The following is a 14,273-nucleotide window of genomic DNA, read 5'->3' on the forward strand; positions in this document are numbered from 1 at the left end:
AAAGCATTATTTGGCTTTCTGCCCATTCCCAAAAGCATTATTTGGCTTTCTGCTCATTCCCAAAAGCATTATTTGGCTTTCATTCCCAAAAGCATTATTTGGCTTTCTATTTCCCAAAAGCATTATTTGGCTTTCTGTCCATTCCAAAAGCATTCTTTGTTCCATTCCCAAAAGCATTATTTGGCTTTCTGTCCATTCCCAAAAGCATTATTTGGCTTTCTGCCCATTCCCAAAAGCATTATTTGGCTTTCTGCCATTCCCAAAAGCATTATTTGGCTTTCCCAAAAGCATTATTTGGCTTTCCCATTCCCAAAAGCATTATTTGGCTTTCTGCTCTTCCCATTATTTGGCTTTCTGTCCATTCCCAAAGCATTATTTGGCTTTCTGTCCATTCCATTCAAAAGCATTATTTGGCTTTCTGTCCATTCCCAAAAGCATTATTTGGCTTTCTGTCCATTCCCAAAAGCATTATTTGGCTTTCTGTCCATTCCCAAAAGCATTATTTGGCTTTCTGCTCATTCCCAAAAGCATTATTTGGCTTTCTGCTCATTCCCAAAAGCATTATTTGGCTTTCTGCCCATTCCCAAAAGCATTATTTGGCTTTCTGTCCATTCCCAAATGCATTATTTGGCTTTCTGCCCATTCCCAAAAGCATTATTTGGCTTTCGTCCATTCCCAAAAGCATTATTTGGCTTTCTGTCCATTCCCAAAAGCATTATTTGGCTTTCTGTCCATTCCCAAAAGCATTATTTGGCTTTCTGTCCATTCCCAAAAGCATTATTTGGTGATTGGCGGTGTAGGCTTTTTGGCACACGTACAGTTAAGCCCTGAAGTTTAGGCTCATGCACTAATACCAGATAGCCTAAAATAATCAAAGAAAAACCTCAGTGTAACCTATATATATATATATTGCACAAGAATTATACATTTATGGATTTTTTAAGGTATTGTTTCTCTTTATTCAAACCACCCGCCTACCCACCCACCCTTCAGCCACACAATATTTAATGACCCTAAACCCATCCTCCCAGGACTGCAGGTTATGAGTCAACCTGCGCATCACTAGTGTGGGTGCTTGCATTTATTAGTCAAGGTGTGCTGTGCTGATGCCATGTATTGGTGTAGGAGAATGTTATAATGTTCCAGACGTATGGTTTCCAATCTTGCAGAAGCTAGTCTCCTGAATGACTGTAAAAGTATTTTACTGAGTGGCTGCTGGCGGGGGTTATTTTCCATTGTGTCAGTGGGGCTGGTTCAGGGGTTTGGGGTAGAGTCGGGAGAGTGGGATATCGGGAGGGAGAGAGGGGGTGGTTTAAGGCTGAGGTTTTCATCTGGTTCTAATTGGTTGGGAATGCTGGTGTGCAGTGTAGCCTTGTGTGTAAGAAGCACTGAATAAGAAACAGCCTGCTTAAAAAACTACACAGGCCCAGTATTGTGCTGTACCAACCCAGATCCCAGATATAATATTATCATGCAGGAAAAGAAAAGCCCCTTTTTGGAGAGTGGTATTTGTTTTTGTTTTGGATATACCGTAGATACAAAATACATATGATGTCAATGTCATTACAGTCATGGTAGTTTCTCAAGCAAATCCATTTAGCAATTCAACCCAAATCAAGTTGATAATTTTAGCACGACCTCATCGGCACATTAACAAAAGTCCATTAGGTCCTGAAATATGTGTGTTTGTTCACCCATGCAGCCATGTCCACCGTTGGAGGAAACTCTGAGGGTTCCCCCTGTGTGTTCCCCTTCACGTTCCTTGGAGACACTTATGACAGTTGCACCGCCTCTGGACGTAGCGACGGTAAGATGTGGTGCGCCTCCACCAAGAGCTACGACGACGACCGCAAGTGGGGCTTCTGTCCTGATCAAGGTAAATATGTCATCGATGACCTTTGACATTATGCTTGTTTGTAGGTGGTTTTAGCAGTTTAGTGGACAATGACAATTCATGTTTATTTGAATCATTTGTATTATTATTCTGTTTTATTCATTATTTTATTCAGTCATTGTCTATGCAGAATGAAGGGAAAGTGGCCAACAGGAATTTCCCAACATGGAAACTATTTTCATTCATCTGAATATAACTTGACTTGTTATGCTTTTAATATATATTTTTTTAACCTTTATTTAACTAGGCAAGTCAGTTAAGAATGATGGCCTAGGAACAGTGGGTTAACTGCCTGTTCAGGGGTAGAATGACAGATTTGTACCTTGTCAGCTCAGGGATTTGAACTTGCAACCTTCTAATGCTTTAACCACTAGGCTACCCTGCCGCCCCAATATATGTGTTGCTGTATCTCTCACTCCTATTGGTGTTGTCCAGGCTACAGTCTGTTCCTGGTTGCTTTAACCACTAGGCTACCCTGCCGCCCCAATATATGTGTTGCTGTATCTCTCACTCCTATTGGTGTTGTCCAGGCTACAGTCTGTTCCTGGTTGCTTTAACCACTAGGCTACCCTGCCGCCCCAATATATGTGTTGCTGTATCTCTCACTCCTATTGGTGTTGTCCAGGCTACAGTCTGTTCCTGGTTGCTTTAACCACTGGTGCCCTGCCGCCCCCAATATATGTGTTGCTGTATCTCCACCCTATTGGTGTTGTCCAGGCTACAGTCTGTTCCTGGTTGCTTTAACCACTAGGCTACCCTGCCGCCCCAATATATGTGTTGCTGTATCTCTCACTCCTATTGGTGTTGTCCAGGCTACAGTCTGTTCCTGGTTGCGGCCCATGAGTTTGGCCACGCCCTGGGCTTGGAACACTCCCAGGACCCTGGTGCTCTGATGGCCCCCATGTATACCTTCACCAAGAACTTTAGACTGTCCAACGACGACATCAAGGGCATCCAGGAGCTATATGGTCAGTTTAAAATTCTTATGTACGGTTTATGGCTTATGAATGTGTTATGAAGTCATTATGTAGGTACCTTATAAAATAACGTGTAACCATGACTTCACCCGCTGTTCATAACCAGAGTACTTTGGTGAATGTCCTGCAGGTAACAAATGTATTTCTCCTTGTTGAAGGATATCAATCTCATCTACTCAATGCTCACCATGTTGCCTCTCCTTTTCCTCTCAGGTACTGGTACAGACAAGCCCGTGCCTCCCACCCAGGGCCCAGTCACTCCTATGGACATCTGCAATGAACCTGTGGTGTTTGATGCTGTGGCCCAGATCAGAGGAGAGACCTTCTTCTTCAAGGACAGGTAAATGATTTACTGGGGATTCTACAGTATTACTTCTGATCGCCAATGGTTAGAGCAACATTTGACCTTTAGGTAATCCACTTTTGTTTGGTCTTCTCAAAAAGCATGTTGCCAATCTGACCACTGATCTGTCTAAACAGGCAGAAAGAAACAGGCAGAAAGAACATTTAACCTGAAGACTCTTATTTTAGACTCTGTGGTTAGAGTCATTGGAGCAGACCAGTCCACAAGTTAGACCTAACAATCCACAACTAAATCATTTCACCACAAACAATGGGTAGTTTAATAGGGGCTTTTTTTGGTCTCACAATGCATTCTTTTCTCTTGGCAATCAGGTGTTTTCTTTGAATGAAGGGGGTGGTGTTCTCTGTTTGTCTGAGCTCTAATGCTTATCCCATGCTGTGAAAAGTATAAAGTTATGAAAGAACTGGTAATAATAACCACTCTCACAATCCTGTATCAACTATGGTAAACCAAAATGGCTGCCTGTTATTAAGATTGTAAACCATTGCCTACTGTACAGTACAGGGTACAGACTTCAACTGGGATTGTCCTATGTAAGTGTAGAAAAGAAGAAAAGGAATAGGCTTTCTGTATCTCTCCATCTTACATTATCTGTTGTGGTTCATTCTCAGCTTTCCATGACTCAGTGTACTTTCCCTTTGAAACATGAACTCTTCACCACAACAGATTAATCCTGTCTGGGACAAATTATGTTCGGAACACTTTCAACCCAAACAATAAGCTATTGCATGCCATCCAAATGACAAAATGTTGACTGAAAAGCAGGTTTAGATTAGGATTCATTGGACATTTATATGTTCCTTCTCAGACTTTGCTGCCACATCTTTTAGCCTTCAAGGTTTTAAGGTGAGCTTTACTATATAGCTGTCATTGCTGACTTGGAACGGTGTCCAAAGCAAACAAGTAGACTTTTTGGACTCAAAAGACTGCAGTCATTCGGCCTGCCTGGCTTTGCCCCCTGCACACCCTGGGTCTGGGGCTGGAGGGAAACCACCCTCAAATCTAGCTTACAAATACTGCTTTAGTTCATAGAATCCTGCTTTAGTTCATAGAATCCTGCTTTAGTTCATGGAATCCTGCTTTAGTTCATAGAATCCTGCTTTAGTTCAAGGAATCCTGCTTTAGTTAAGCGTTAAGTCTTTACTCGCTGTGGTTCACCATGCATTAACGCTGTTCAGGGAACAGGGACAAACATCATGCTGAAGGCTGTTCTGTGGACTATAAACTACTGTATAAACAGTGTCGTGTTTGACTTCACTTTTGTTTGGCAACATGCTTTTTGAGAAGATCAATCTGACCACTGATCTGTCTACAGGAAACAGGCAGAAATAACATATAACATGAAGACTCTTATTTTAGATTCCGTGGTTAGTCATTGGAGCAGACCAGTCCATGTGTCAAAGTAATATTAACTGTTAAAGGAGGGAGGACTGCCAATTAAAACCGGAGTATGGTTTTAATAGTAGAATTTCTCTCAATAGTTAGTTTAGAAATGATTTGACTATGCCTGTAAGTCATATCTTTGATTGGGTTAGTTTGGTTATTTTTTTAGGTATATCATCTGTTGTCTGCTGCTCAAACATCCTAGAGAATCCAAATCCACAAGATATCCAGCCACCATGATAAAAGCTGGCAGAATACCTATACAGTGATGTGTTGTGGCCAAGACACTGGACCTGGGGATTCCAGGAGAGATTCTCCATTTCCTCATCAGCAAGATCATTGTCTCATTCAAAATGATTTGCGGTGTTCTAGTTCCATGATATCATTAACAATGACACATATTCAATGATAGCTATTATTATGGGATGTATCTCTCAGATGGAGGGAAATGCCATTACGGAGGGAGTTACGGCTGAAGGATCTTAATTTGAGCCCGTTTGCTACAGTAGGGAAATAATCCTGAAGCAAAAGGAAATGTGAATATTTATGTGGATCATAATTCATGGAATTTTTTTGTGGGGGTTGATACATTTGAAGTTTGTCAAATTCGAGTCTGAAATGTTAAAGTGGAAATTACAAACTTTAGAAGCCTTTTTAAAACTTGAATAACCTGCTGTGCAGGACAATTCTCATCAACAAAAGAGTGGTCAAATTAAGATCCGACATCTCTATGGAGGAGTTACAATACCAAACCCATAGATGCAAGATATCTGGACTCAGAGGGCCAGTTAGGCTGTATCTCAGGTTTCAGTGGTGGGATGACTTTGGTCCCTAGTTATTCATTGTTGGCTCTAGGTCACCAGATGGTTTAGCTATCAGAGCCATGGAGCAGAGGAGTGAGAAGAGATGGAACAGAGACCTCGAGTGTGAGGAGAGATTCAATATAGAGAGAGAGTAGGGAGATATTCAATATAGAGACAAAGAGTGAGGAGAGATTCAATATAGAGTCTGGAGTCTGGAGGGCAGTCACCAGTCTAGTGGGCCAATGTAATGTCTGGAGGGCAGTCACCAGTCTAGTGGGCCAATGTAATGTCTGGAGGGCAGTCACCAGTCTAGTGGGCCAATGTAATGTCTGGAGGGCATTCACCAGTCTAGTGGGCCAATGTAATGTCTGGAGTCTGGAGGGCAGTCACCAGTCTAGTGTGTCAATGTAATGTCTGGAGGGCAGTCACCAGTCTAGTGGGCCAATGTAATGTCTGGAGGGCAGTCACCAGTCTAGTGGGCCAATGTAATGTCTGGAGGGCAGTCACCAGTCTAGTGGGCCAATGTAATGTCTGGAGGGCAGTCACCAGTCTAGTGGGCCAATGTAATGTCTGGAGTCTGGAGGGCAGTCACCATTCTAGTGGGTCAATGTAATGTCTGGAGGGCAGTCACCATTCTAGTGGGTCAATGTAATGTCTGGAGGGCAGTCACCAGTCTAGTGGGTCAATGTAATGTCTGGAGGGCAGTCACCAGTCTAGTGGGTCAATGTAATGTCTGGAGGGCAGTCACCAGTCTAGTGGGCCAATGTAATGTCTGGAGGGCAGTCACCAGTCTAGTGGGCCAATGTAATGTCTGGAGGGCAGTCACCAGTCTAGTGTGTCAATGTAATGTCTGGAGGGCAGTCACAAGTCTAGTGGGTCAATGTCTGGAGGGCAGTCACCATTCTAGTGTGTCAATGTAATGTCTGGAGGGCAGTCACCAGTCTAGTGGGCCAATGTAATGTCTGGAGGGCAGTCACCATTCTAGTGTGTCAATGTAATGTCTGGAGGGCAGTCACCAGTCTAGTGGGCCAATGTAATGTCTGGAGGGCAGTCACCAGTCTAGTGGGCCAATGTAATGTCTGGAGGGCAGTCACCAGTCTAGTGGGTCAATGTAATGTCTGGAGTCTGGCAGTCACCAGTCTAGTGGGCCAATGTAATGTCTGGAGGGCAGTCACCAGTCTAGTGGGCCAATGTAATGTTTGGAGGGCAGTCACCAGTCTAGTGGGCCAATGTAATGTCTGGAGTGCAGTCACCAGTCTAGTGGGCCAATGTAATGTTTGGAGGGCAGTCACCAGTCTAGTGGGCCAATGTAATGTCTGGAGGGCTACTAGACTGGACACAGTGCTTCAGTTTAAAAGTGTTGTCACCCAGCTAACACTTTTGAGAGCAGATCCCTCTGTTGTAGGTATAATCCTCTCTCTAATCTCTCTGGTGTGGGTAGAATCCTCTCTCTAATCTCTCTGGTGTAGGTAGAATCCTCTCTCTAATCTCTCTGGTGTAGGTAGAATCCTCTCTAATATCTCTGGTGTAGGTAGAATCCTCTCTAATATCTCTGGTGTAGGTAGAATCTCTCTCTCTAATATCTCTGGTGTGGGTAGAATCCTCTCTCTAATATCTCTGGTGTGGGTAGAATCCTCTCTAATATCTCTGGTGTGGGTAGAATCCTCTCTCTAATCTCTCTGGTGTAGGTAGAATCCTCTCTCTAATATCTCTGGTGTAGGTAGAATCCTCTCTCTAATCTCTCTGGTGTAGGTAGAATCCTCTCTCTAATCTCTCTGGTGTAGGTAGAATCCTCTCTCTAATATCTCTGGTGTGGGTAGAATCCTCTCTCTAATATCTCTGGTGTAGGTAGAATCCTCTCTCTAATCTCTGGTGTAGGTAGAATCCTCTCTAATCTCTGGTGTAGGTAAAATCCTCTCTAATCTCTCTGGTGTAGGTAGAATCCTCTAATCTCTCTGGTGTAGGTAGAATCCTCTCTAATATCTCTGGTGTGGGTAGAATCCTCTCTCTAATATATCTGGTGTGGGTAGAATCCTCTCTAATATCTCTGGTGTAGGTAGAATCATCTCTCTAATGTCTCTGGTGTCTCTGTAGAATCTCTGGTCTCTAATATCTCTGGTGTGGGTAGAATCCTCTCTCCTCTGGTGTAGGTAGAATAATCTCTCTGGTGTAGGTAGAATCCTCTCTCTCTGGTGTAATCTCTCTGGTGTAGGTAGAATCCTCTCTCTAATCTCTCTGGTGTAGGTAGAATCCTCTCTAATCTCTCTGGTGTAGGTAGAATCCTCTCTAATCTCTCTGGTGTAGGTAGAATCCTCTCTCTAATCTCTCTGGTGTGGGTAGAATCCTCTCTCTAATCTCTCTGGTGTAGGTAGAATCCTCTCTCTAATCTCTCTGGTGTAGGTAGAATCCTCTCTAATATCTCTGGTGTAGGTAGAATCCTCTCTAATATCTCTGGTGTAGGTAGAATACTCTCTAATATCTCTGGTGTAGGTAGAATACTCTCTAATCTCTGTGGTGTAGCTAGAATCCTCTCTAATCTCACTGGTGTAGGTAGAATCCTCTCTAATATCTCTGGTGTAGGTAGAATCCTCTCTAATCTCTCTGGTGTGGGTAGAATCCTCTCTCTCTGGTGTAGGTAGATCCTCTCTCTGGTGTAGGTAGAATCCTCTCTAATCTCTCTGGTGTAGGTAGAATCCTCTCTAATCTCTCTGGTGTAGGTAGAATCCTCTCTCTAATCTCTCTGGTGTAGGTAGAATCCTCTCTCTAATATCTCTGGTGTAGGTAGAATCCTCTCTAATCTCTCTGGTGTAGGTAGAATCCTCTCTAATATCTCTGGTGTAGGTAGAATCCTCTCTCTAATCTCTCTGGTGTAGGTAGAATCCTCTCTCTAATCTCTCTGGTGTAGGTAGAATCCTCTCTCTAATCTCTCTGGTGTAGGTAGAATCCTCTCTGGTGTATATTCTCTCTCTCTGGTGTAGGTAGAATCCTCTCTCTCTGGTGTAGGTAGAAATCTCTCTGGTGTAGGTAGAATCCTCTCTCTAATATCTCTGGTGTAGGTAGAATCCTCTCTATATTCTCTCTGGTGTGGGTAGAATCCTCTCTAATCTCTCTGGTGTAGGTAGAATCCTCTCTCTAATCTCTCTGGTGTGGGTAGAATCCTCTCTCTAATATCTCTGGTGTGGGTAGAATCCTCTCTCTAATCTCTCTGGTGTAGGTAGAATCCTCTCTCTAATATCTCTGGTGTAGGTAGAATCCTCTCTCTAATCTCTCTGGTGTAGGTAGAATCCTCTCTAATATCTCTGGTGTAGGTAGAATCCTCTCTAATATCTCTGGTGTAGGTAGAATCCTCTCTCTAATCTCTCTGGTGTAGGTAGAATCCTCTCTCTAATCTCTCTGGTGTAGGTAGAATCCTCTCTCTAATCTCTCTGGTGTAGGTAGAATCCTCTCTAATCTCTCTGGTGTAGGTAGAATCCTCTCTCTAATCTCTCTGGTGTAGGTAGAATCCTCTCTCTAATATCTCTGGTGTAGGTAGAATCCTCTCTCTAATCTCTCTGGTGTAGGTAGAATAGAATCTCTGGTGTAGGTAGAATCTCTCTAATCTCTCTGGTGTAGGTAGAATCCTCTCTCTAATCTCTCTGGTGTAGGTAGAATCCTCTCTCTAATCTCTCTGGTGTAGGTAGAATCCTCTCTCTAATCTCTCTGGTGTAGGTAGAATCCTCTCTCTAATATCTCTGGTGTAGGTAGAATCCTCTCTAATATCTCTGGTGTAGGTAGAATCCTCTCTGGTGTAGGTAGAATCCTCTCTCTCTAATCTCTCTGGTGTAGGTAGAATCCTCTCTAATCTCTCTGGTGTAGGTAGAATCCTCTCTCTAATCTCTCTGGTGTAGGTAGAATCCTCTCTCTCTGGTGTAATCCTCTCTGGTGTGTAGGTAGAATCCTCTCTCTAATCTCTCTGGTGTAGGTAGAATCCTCTCTCTAATCTCTCTGGTGTAGGTAGAATCCTCTCTCTAATCTCTCTGGTGTAGGTAGAATCCTCTCTCTAATATCTCTGGTGTAGGTAGAATCCTCTCTCTAATCTCTCTGGTGTAGGTAGAATCCTCTCTAATCTCTCTGGTGTAGGTAGAATCCTCTCTCTAATCTCTCTGGTGTAGGTAGAATCCTCTCTAATCTCTGGTGTAGGTAGAATCCTCTCTAATATCTCTGGTGTAGGTAGAATCCTCTCTCTAATCTCTCTGGTGTAGGTGTAGGTAGAATCCTCTCTAATCTCTCTGGTGTAGGTAGAATCCTCTCTCTAATATCTCTGGTGTAGGTAGAATAGGTGTAGGTAGAATCCTCTCTCTAATATCTCTGGTGTAGGTAGAATCCTCTCTATCTCTGGTGTAGGTAGAATCTCTGGTGTGGTAGAATCTCTAATATCTCTGGTGTAGGTAGAATCCTCTCTCTGGTGTGGGTAATCTCTCTGGTGTAGGTAGAATCCTCTGGTGTAGGTAGAATCTCTAATATCTCTGGTGTAGGTAGAATCCTCTCTAATATCTCTGGTGTGGGTAGAATCCTCTCTCTAATATCTCTGGTGTAGGTAGAATCCTCTCTCTAATATCTCTGGTGTAGGTAGAATACTCTCTAATATCTCTGGTGTGGGTAGAATCCTCTCTCTAATATCTCTGGTGTGGGTAGAATCCTCTCTCTAATCTCTCTGGTGTAGGTAGAATCCTCTCTCTAATATCTCTGGTGTAATATCTCTCTCAGCATGTAGATGGAAAGCAGATCTGGACATGAAGGATGAGTAAGACATGCTGGTGGTCTAACTTCACTGTGTTCTCAGCACCTTATTTACAGTCAATGGCTCAGCACAGGGCTGGGTGGGAAGTCTGCAGAATAATCCACTGAACTGAACCCACTGTTCACTGTCACTGTTCACTGGCCTAGTGATTTAAAACATATATTTAACCTTTATTTAACTAGGCAAATCAGTTAAGAACAAATGTTTATTTACAATGACGGCCTACACTGGCCAAACCCAGACGACGCTGGGGCAATTGTGCACCGCCCTACGGAACTCCCAATCATGGCAGGTTTGGCCGGTGATGAGGTGGACCTGTATGGGATCGAGACACTGAACACAGAAAGCCCTGCTAGCCAGGTTTCTCTAACCTCTCTGGCTGCATCTTATGCAGGAAGTGTATTACATATGCATCCAGAATGTGACAAGAATGAGTGAAATTATGAAATCACTGTGACCCAGATATACAATTTCCTGTTATCTCACAATCAGAGGTGGACATGAATTGTCTTCCTATCTGATTTAGGGTCATGTTGGCTTGTTTTGTAGGACTAATTCAACATACCTCAACCTTGAATAGATTGCTATAGCAGATCATCATATGACTACTTTGTCCATATCTGCATAGCATTTTATAACCATTAACAGGCTTTATCTATTTGAGAAATATATGTCTCTTTGAAAAATAGGTCAATGGAAAAGACTTGGGGAGCTGCTGCTGTTGTTGCTCATGCAGCTGCCTGTTGGAAATCTGTGCAAGATGGGTCTTGTTCCCCTGGCTTCTATAAACCCCGGTCCTAACGAGAACCAGATGCTGAATGAATCAGGCTATTGTGGCTTCACTGCCTGGGCTGCTGAAACTCTCCCTCTCTCTCTTTCCCCCTTACTTTCCCCTCTCACATCTCTTACTGTACTTCACTTTCCCCTCTCCCCTCTCTCTTTCCCCCTTCCCTTCCCTCCTCTCCTCTCTCTTTCCCCTCTCCCCTCTCTCTTTCCCTCTTCCCTCCTCTCCCCTCTCTCTTTCCCTCTTTCCCCTCTCCCCTCTCTCTTTCCCTCTTCCCTCCTCTCCCCCTCTCTCTTTCCCTCTCCCCTCTCTCTTTCCCTCTTCCCTCTCTTCTCTCTCTTTCCCCTCTCCCCTCTCTCTTTCCCTCTTCCCTCCTCTCCCTCTCTCTTTCCCTCTTTCCCCTCTCCCCTCTTTCCCCCTTCTCTCCTCTCTCTTTCCCCTCTCCTCTCTCTCTTTCCCTCTTCCCTCCTCCCCCATCTCTCTTTCCCTCTTCCCTCCTCCCCCTCTCTCTTTCCCTCTTTCCCCTCTCTCTTTCCCCCTCCTCTCCTCTCTCCCCTCTCTCTTTCCCTCTTCCCTCCTTTCCCTCTCTCTTTCCCTCTTTCCCCTCTCTCTTTCCCTCTTTCCCCTCTCTCTTTCCCTCTTTCCCCTCTCCCTCTCTCTTTCCCTCTTTCCCCTCTCCCCTCTCTCTTTCCCCTCTCCCTCTCTCTTTCCCTCTTCCCTCCTCTCCCATCTCTCTTTCCCTCTTCCCTCCTCTCCCCTCTCTCTTTCTCTCTTTCCCCTCTCCCCTCTCTTTCCCCCTTCCCTCCTCTCCTCTCTCTCCCCTCTCTCTTTCCCTCTCTCCCCTCTCTCTTTCCCTCTCCCCCTCGCTCTTTCCCCTCCCCTCCCCTCTCTCTTTCCCCCTTCCCTCCTCTCCTCTCTCTCCCCTCTCTCTTTCCCCTCCCCCTCTCTCTTTCCCTCTTTCCCCTCTCTCTTTCCCCCTCCTCCCTCTTCTCCTCCTCTCTCTCTCCCTCTCTCTCTTCTCCCCTCCCCTCTCTCTTTCCCTCCTCTCCCATCTCTCTTTCCCCCTTCCCTCCTCTCCTCTTTCCCTCCTCTCCCCTCTCTTTCCCCCTTCCCCTCTCTCTCCTCTCTCTTTCCTCTCTCCCCCCTCTCTCTTTTCCCCCTTCCCTCCTCTCTCTCTTTCCCCTCTTCCCTCTTCTTTCCTCTCTCTTTCCCTCTTCCCTCCCTCTTTTCCTCTTCCCTCCTCTCCTCTCTCTTTCCCCTCTCTCTTTCTCCCTCTCCCTCTCTCTCTTTTTCCCCTCTCCCTTTCTCTCTCTTTCCCCTTCCCCTCCTCTCTTCTCTCTTTCCCTCTTTCCCTCTTTTTTTCCCTCTTCCCTCTTTTCCTCTCTCCTCTCTTCCCTCCTCTCCTCTTTCTTTCCCCTCTCCTCTCTCCTTCCCCTCTCCCCTCTCTCTTTCCCTCTTCCCTCCTCTCCCCTCTCTTTTCCCTCTCTCTTTCCCTCTTCCCTCCTCTCCTCTCTCTTTCCCTCTCTCTTTCCCTCTTCCCTCCTCTCCTCTCCCCCTCTCTTTCCCCCTCTCCTCTCTCTTTTCCTCTTCCCTCCTCTCTCTTTCCCCTTCCCCTCCCTCCCCTCTCTTTCCCCTTTCCCTCCCCTCTCTTTCCCCTCTCTCTTTCCCTCCTCTCCCCTCTCTTTCCCCTTTCCCTCCTCTCTCTTTCCCCTCTCTTTTCCCTCTCTCTTTCCCTCTTCCCTCCCTCCCTCCCTTTCCCCTCCTCTCCTCCCTCTTTCCCCTCCTCTCCTCTCTCTTTCCCCTCTCCCCTTTCTCTTTCCCTCTTCCCTCCTCTCTCCTCTCTCTTTCCCCTCTCCCCTCTCTCTTTTCTCTTCCCTCCTCTCCCTCTCTCTTTCCCCTCTCCCCTCTCTCTTTCCCTCTTCCCTCTCTCTCCCTCTCTTTCCCCTCTCTCCCTCTCTTTCCCTCTTCCCTCTCTCTCCCTCTCCCCTCTCTTTCCCCTCTCCGCTCTCTCTTTCCCTCTTCCCTCCTCTCCCTCTCTCTTTCCCCTCTCTCCCCTCTCCTACTCTCCCTTCAACTGCCCCCCCTTTTCTCCCCTCCCTCCTCTCCTCTACTCTCTGCACCCTCTTACATGATTTGAACCAGTAGGTAACTCCTCTCTCTGCTCTCTCTATCAGGTTCATATTCAGGTCAACCAACTTCCGGGGCAAGCCTTCAGGTCCCATGCTGGTAGCCACCTACTGGCCTGAGCTCCCAGTCACCATCGACGCTGCCTATGAGAACCCACTGGAGGAGAAGACTGTGTTCTTTGCAGGTAATGTATGTATGGGAGACTGAGTTGTGTCATCCACCGTTAAGATACAGTGCTTTGGGAAAGTATTCAGACCCCTTGACTTTTTCCACATTTTGTAATGTTACAACTTTATTCCAAAATTGCTTCTTTTTTTTAAACACACAATATCACAATAATGACAAAGCAAAAACAGGTTTTTAGATTTTTGGGGGAAATTTATTAAAAATAAAAAACAGAAATACCTTATTTACATAAGTATTCAGACCCTTTCTATGATACTCTAAATTAAGCTCAGGTGCATCCTGTTTATATTGATCATCTTTGAGATGTTTCTACAACTTGATTGAAGTCCACCTGTGGTAAATTCAATTGATTGAAAAACATGAGCTGGCGCACACCCAGAAAAAATATTTTGCGTGGAGGTGCTGACTAACGGCGAATAAACTATAAAAATACTCCCAAGAATTTATTGGGTAAATCACCAATGTTTCGGCATCACTGTGCCGTTTCGGACATGATTTGGAAAGGCACAAACCTGTCTATATAAGGTCCCACAGTGGACAGTGCATGTCAGAGCAAAAACCAAGCCATGATGTCGAAGGAATTGTCCATAGAGCTCCAAGACAGGATTGTGTCGAGGCACAGATCTGATGAAGGGTACCAAAAAAATTCTGCATTATTGCAGGTCCCCAAGAACACAGTGGCCTCCATAATTCTTAAATGGAAGAAGTTTGGAACCACCAAGACTCTTCCTAGAGCTGGCCGCCTGGCCAAACTGAGCAATCGGGGGAGAAGGGCCTTGGTCAGGGAGGTGACTAGAGCTTTTAGAGTTCCTCTGTGGAGATGGGAGAACCTTCCAGAAGGACAACCATCTCTGCAGCACTCCACCAATCAGGCCTTTATGGTAGAGTTGCCAGACGGAAGTCACTCCTCAGTAAAAGCCACATGATACCCTGCTTGGAGTGTGCCAAAAGGCACCTAATGACTCTCAGATCATG

General features: G+C 45.1%; 1 protein-coding gene across 1 annotated transcript in view; it reads left to right on the top strand.

The window, feature by feature from the left end:
• The window catches only part of mmp2 (matrix metallopeptidase 2), a 34,874-nt gene that overhangs the window by 9,583 nt on the left and 11,018 nt on the right, over nucleotides 1–14,273 (top strand). The window contains exons 7-10 of the mRNA XM_042321208.1: nucleotides 1,703–1,876; nucleotides 2,707–2,862; nucleotides 3,085–3,211; nucleotides 13,160–13,296. Coding sequence (XP_042177142.1) covers nucleotides 1,703–1,876; nucleotides 2,707–2,862; nucleotides 3,085–3,211; nucleotides 13,160–13,296 — 594 coding nt within the window. The remainder of the gene's footprint in view (nucleotides 1–1,702; nucleotides 1,877–2,706; nucleotides 2,863–3,084; nucleotides 3,212–13,159; nucleotides 13,297–14,273) is intronic.

This window comes from Oncorhynchus tshawytscha, linkage group LG04 (genome assembly GCF_018296145.1).
Source record: "Oncorhynchus tshawytscha isolate Ot180627B linkage group LG04, Otsh_v2.0, whole genome shotgun sequence".
Classification (NCBI taxonomy): domain Eukaryota; kingdom Metazoa; phylum Chordata; class Actinopteri; order Salmoniformes; family Salmonidae; genus Oncorhynchus; species Oncorhynchus tshawytscha.